The sequence below is a fragment of the Terrapene carolina genome, unplaced genomic scaffold, assembly GCF_002925995.2.
Source record: "Terrapene carolina triunguis isolate 2854851 unplaced genomic scaffold, T_m_triunguis-2.0 Scaffold232, whole genome shotgun sequence".
Classification (NCBI taxonomy): domain Eukaryota; kingdom Metazoa; phylum Chordata; order Testudines; family Emydidae; genus Terrapene; species Terrapene triunguis.
In genome coordinates this window covers 8,920,357-8,925,926 of record NW_020664583.1, presented here as the reverse complement: position 1 = coordinate 8,925,926, position 5,570 = coordinate 8,920,357, and the positions used below count along the sequence as shown (strand labels likewise).

Below are 5,570 nucleotides of genomic sequence, written 5' to 3'. Positions count from 1 at the left end.
ATTCTCCTTGCACCTTGTCTGGGAGTAAAGAGGGTTACAGTCTCTGGGATTTAATCTCAAGTGTGAATGATATACCAGGTGCAGTCCTGTCCATTTAAAGGCCCCCCCTCGTACTGAAACTCCATGTTGTTCAGTGGAATGCACCCATCCTCAAGGCAGGAAATCTCTTACAGGGAAAGGGGGCTCTTATGTGGCCAGAAATGTACCCCTGCTGACTTCCAGTGTGGCCTAATCTACCCAGGCACTTTCTTGTGGCATGTCAGTCAAATGAATCACTTTGTTTGAAAACTGCTGCTGTGCCTTCCAGCATTCACCAAAGGGTTAAGCCCCTTCCCCCAAGCATTACAAACCATACCAAGAAAAAGGATGTGGAAGGAGAAGTGTGACCAGCAGTTTGTGGGTGAGGGGGGAGTAATTTGCATTGAACAGCACAGGAGGTGCGTGGGGAGAAGTGCAACATCCATGCATGGGTAGCGGTGATGAACCACGTCAAATAAAGCTGTGATTAATTTGAACTGAAGAGGGGTAATATGCAGCCTCTTGAATGGATGTAGATTTTATTTTTGCTATGTCTCATGAGAGAGAGCCCCATTGATGAGAGCCAGCAGTCCAGTGTGGGAACCATCTGCCTGCTGGTACCTGCTCTCACTTGCCTGTGTGTAGGAGCTCTCCGGAGCACCCAGTGCTGGAAAGGCTGTCTGCTGGATAGATTTTCTGCATCTCAAGACAATAATGGTATTGCCTATGTTCCTACAACCGAGAAAGAGGAATATAGGACTGTTGATCTGATCATTGCTTCATCTCCTCCACTGATGGATAACCAGGGTAACCAGTACCAGTCACTGCAGAGGAAGCTGTAAACTTTCCATAATAGACAGTTCTGCATTAACAAATCTAAGGACTTGTCTACACATGGAGTTGTTCCTGATTTAGCTCTGTGTGAACACTTATTCTGGAACAGTGACCCGGTGATGTTGCTAGATGTGGCTTCCCAGAATTCTTGCCTTGAAGCTACAACGGCCCTGTAGTGGGGTGGCTGTCCCACTCCCGCAGAACAGGGGTTAAAAACAGCCCTGGAGAGGGCTGTGGCTGGGATCAAAGGAGTGAGAGCAGCTGAGGGAGTAGCTGACCACAGGTGTGGCCAGCCCAATCAGGCCACAACTGGCCCTATAAAGGGGCTGTGAGCCAGGCGCTGAGGAATCTCACTCTAGTCCTGGAGTGGGAAGGACCTAGTTGCTGGGGAATAGGGTACCTGGAGCAGAGCAGAGCAGTGCTGGGGAAGGGCAAGAGGACCTGGGGAGCTCCAGCCTGGCAACTCCCCAGGCTGAGGCCTTGATAAAGGCCTATGTGGGTACTGGGGCTGCAGAGGTGCAGCCCAGGGTTAGGCAGAGGCAGCTGGTCCAACCCCCTTGCCAATGATGAGTGGCCAGTACAGACTGCAGTTTGCCCCAGTGAGAGGGGGCTAGATGACGACTGGCAGTGGCCACTGAGGCAAGGTGGGCTTAGAGGGTTGGGGGTTCCCCTGGGAGGGGAGACCCAGAGTGGGGGGGTACTGCTGGGGCAGAACCCTGAGGTAAAAGGGCACCGGGGTCTAGGAGGGACATGGGGCCTGAGGCAGGCGAGACATTGACCAGCAGAGGGCGCTCTGGAGCTGGAGTTGAGCTAATTCCCAAGACGACCAGCAGGAGGTGCTGCATCGGTGAGTTGTCACTTCGCTACAGGCCCAAATAAGAGAGACTGCAGAAAGCACAAGCTGGAGGGCGTCCCATCCTTTGCCTCTTCTTGTGTGGCTAACATCATTATCCTGCTGCTAATGGACAACCAGATTAAAAATGTGCATAATGATTCCTTCTCTCATCTCCCCAACCTGGTCAAACTGAATCTGAGAGTGGACTGTCTACCTCCAGGGCTGAGCATCTCATCTGTCCCATGTCGTATAACCATCCAGCTGGGAGCCTTCATTGGATTGCAGCGTCTGAAACAGCTGGATCTGTCTGAACACAGTTTACCATCCATTCCACTTCTACCCCCAACCCTGCAGTACCTGAACTTGTTACGCAACAGTATTCTGAGGCTGGAACCCAACGTGTTTACTAATCTGCTCGGCCTGAGAATGCTCAGCATGGATGAACTGCTATTACAAAAATCCCTGTGGCACATGGGTGGCTGTTCCTGAAGGAGTCCTGTCCCACCTGGGATAACCTGACCCTGCTCTCTCTCAACTATAACAACCTGACCAGTGTGCCACAGAACCTTCCAGCTGGCTTGAAAAATCTTTCTCTCCTTTAACCGGATTACTCACATCTCAAAAGGTGATTTTTGGAAACCTCCCCAATCTCCGGACATTGGATGTGAAGGGGAACTGCAGCAGATGTGACCACGTGCTGAACCTGTGTGCAGAGTCCAATGGTTCCTTCCAAATAGACCCTGATTCCTTTCTTCCCCTGAGGTCACTGGAGGAGTTGGTGCTGTTGGACAATTCCTTGCATGAACTAGATTCTCAGTTATTTCAGTCTTTGAGGAACTTAAAGATGCTTAACCTGACTAATAACTATCTCTACAACACCATCACAACCAGCGCAGCATTCAAATGGCTCACCAGGCTCCAAAAGCTTTTATCTTTTAATTACCAAAAGAAGTACACCTTTACAATGCTCAACCTGACCCAATCTTTCCAGTACTTGGAGTCATTGCAAGAGCTGGAGATCAATGGGTTTTTCTTCCGATTTTGCTCACTGAAGAGGACATGCAACCTTTAATGGGGCTAACGAATTTCACTAAGTTACACCTGAGCTTGAACTTTATCAGCCATGTTGAGATGTCAATTTTTAGCCACTTCCCTAGATTAAACTACATTGATCTGTCAAAAGAATAGTATCACAGAACTGAACAATAGGAATGAGTTCAGGACATGTGGGGAACCACATCTCCTGGGCTTAAGCAGGCAACTGCTTGTGTCAATAGACATAGAAAGTGACTTTGAAGAGGCAGCAGCAAATGCAAAGTTGAACTCCACCAGTCCGGAAAATTTTAAACCCAGTTACCAGAATTACAGCAAGATTCTCAATTTAGCAGGAAACAATCTTGTGGCTGTGAAAGCAGTGTTGTTTAAGAACTTGATTCGCATTAAGTGCCTTAACCTATCACAAAATAGCATAAGTCAATCTATAAATGGCTTGCAGTTCACCCACTTGAACAACCGACGCATGCTGGATCTTTCCTACAATAAAATCAATTTGTACTTTGAAACTGCCTTTACTGAGCTCCCCCTCCTGGAGGCCTTGGATCTCAGTTACAATGGTTACCACTTCTTGATGCAGGGTATTGGTCACAACCAGAATTTCATAACACACTTCAAATCTCTGCAGTACCTTAGTTTGGCTCATAGCTCTGATTCTATTTGTAATTTGGTTTATCAGCAGCACCTCCTTAAAGGTTCTGATGTTCAACAGAAACCAATTAGAGATGATGTGAGGGCATGAAGACATCTACCTGAGGTTTTTCCAGAATCTGACCAATTTAATCAAGTTAGATATCTCCAGTAATCACTTGACGGGCCTCCCTTCACAGATTCTTGAAAACCTGCCTAAGACTGTAAAGATCTTGTGTGTTAGGAGCAATCACATCACTTTTTTTCAACTGGACCAACCTGCAGCTTCTGCCTAACCTGGAGGTGTTGGACTAGGAATGATCTCCCTTTCTTGTCCTGCCGCAGCATTCCCAGGAAGGCCAAGCTTCGAAAGCTGTTTCTGAGCAAAAACAAGAGAGACGATATCTGCAAATACTTCTTTGCCAATGTGGCCATGCTAACTCCTTTGGACTTAAGCTACAATTTTCTCCAAAATATTGATAGGAATCAGTTCACAGAGTGCCTCCCAAACCTGATTGAAGTGGACCTCAGATTTAACCCACTGTGCTGCACATCGATTTACTGTTTGAATTCATCATCATTATGAACATAACAATACCCAGCCTGACTAATGAAGTCACCCATGGCTCTCCATGCGAGCTAAAGGGCAAGAGAATCTTCACCCATGAACTGCTTTTCTGCTCTGAAGACTCTGTCTCACTCTGCCTGTTTGGGTTTTCTGTGCTCTTCACCTTGGCATTCTTGGCTGTGCCTACCATGGAATGCCTCTTTGGCTGGGACCTCTGGTACACCTTCTATCTGTGCCTGGCACATTTCCAGGCATGCTCAGTGAAGAAAAGTAGTGCAGAAGAGGTGGAATATGATGCCTTTGTGGCTTTCAACAAAGGTCAGAAAGCTGCAGCCGACTGGGTCTATAATGAACTCCAAGTCAGAATGGAAGAGAGAGACCTCGCTCGGTTCAAATTTTGTCTTGAAGAAAGAGACTGGATTCCAGGGAGATCCTTGATGGAAAACTTGTGGGATTCAGTCCACAAGAGCAAGAAAATAATTATTGTGCTTTCCAAGTTCCAGCCTGCGAGTGGCATCCTGAGAATTACCTTTCACCTGGCGCGGCAGCAGTTGTTGGAGGACAAAAAGGATGTAGTGTTAATTCTGCTGGAGAAGATGCAAAAGAAATCCAAGTACCTTCAGCTTCGGAAATGTCTCTGCAGGAAGAGAGTCTTGTTCTAGCCTGAGAAGCCCTGTGGGCAGCAGTATTTTTGGGACAAGTTATGAACAGCCTTGGCTGGGCAAGGATAACCACAGGTTGTACAGCAAAAAATTCAGCTGGAGCTTTTAAGATGGACAAGTAGAATTTATTTATTTATTTATTTATTTATATTTTTGGAGTGGGGGGGGGAAAGTCCTCTTGCCGGATCCTATCAACAGGGTCATAAAATATATGCTGTCCTGCATATGACCACCAAAAGACCTTGCACAGAAAGATGATATTGATCATTTGGTTAAAATTTCAAACCTGATGTGAGGGAAGTTAGTATTTATTGGTGAGAACTGTCTACCTACTGACAAGAACCAGGACTGACACACCTGACTGCTAATATTAATGAGATCCTGTGTCTCCACATACACTATTGTGCTGGGAAGAGTGCAAAAATGCCAGACTGCCGTCAAAACAATAAACACACCAGCTCTACTGGATTCTAGCCAGGGCTGGAGAAGCAGAGGTTACTATTCCACAGTGAGAGTTGTATGGGCTCAAGGTTGGGGGAATGCTTGAGATTTTGGACTCTAGTTGAGTGCAGGGAAGCAGCAGTATTATTGTGCTCCAGTAAGGGGATGGGTCAATGGCACTAGGCTCTGTGAATGATTCTGAGCTGCAATAGTGGGAAGCAGCAGAGAGGTACCTGACTTTGGTATAGGAGGATGATTCATTAATGATGTTTGGCTAAGGTGAGTAGGGGAAGCGGCAATGCTACATGTCTGCAGGTGTTGAGGGTAGAAGAACAGTGGTTGGTACCAGGCTCTACCAATGGGGATATGTAATAAGGGCCTCCATTGTCCCATGGAGTCCTACCTAGGTGGTACCAGTTTTCACGGGGGAAAAGACTAGAGAGGGAGGGTGGAAATCCTTTTGATTCCATACTTTGAGGCTTCAGTAGGGTTCAGACACAAGGAATATGAGGCATCTGATGTGTACATG

The 5,570-nt window shown here is 46.9% G+C and overlaps 1 protein-coding gene across 1 annotated transcript; it reads left to right on the top strand.

Annotated features, from left to right (window-relative positions):
- Positions 1 to 1,813: 1,813 nt before the first annotated feature.
- TLR9 (toll like receptor 9) lies at positions 1,814 to 4,669 on the top strand. Its single transcript, XM_029912573.1, is given in 9 exon segments — positions 1,814 to 2,127; positions 2,129 to 2,195; positions 2,197 to 2,270; positions 2,272 to 2,317; positions 2,319 to 2,748; positions 2,965 to 3,388; positions 3,390 to 3,630; positions 3,632 to 3,679; positions 3,935 to 4,669. Coding segments are annotated over 9 exon segments (2,379 nt in total).
- The last annotated feature ends 901 nt before the right edge of the window (positions 4,670 to 5,570 follow it).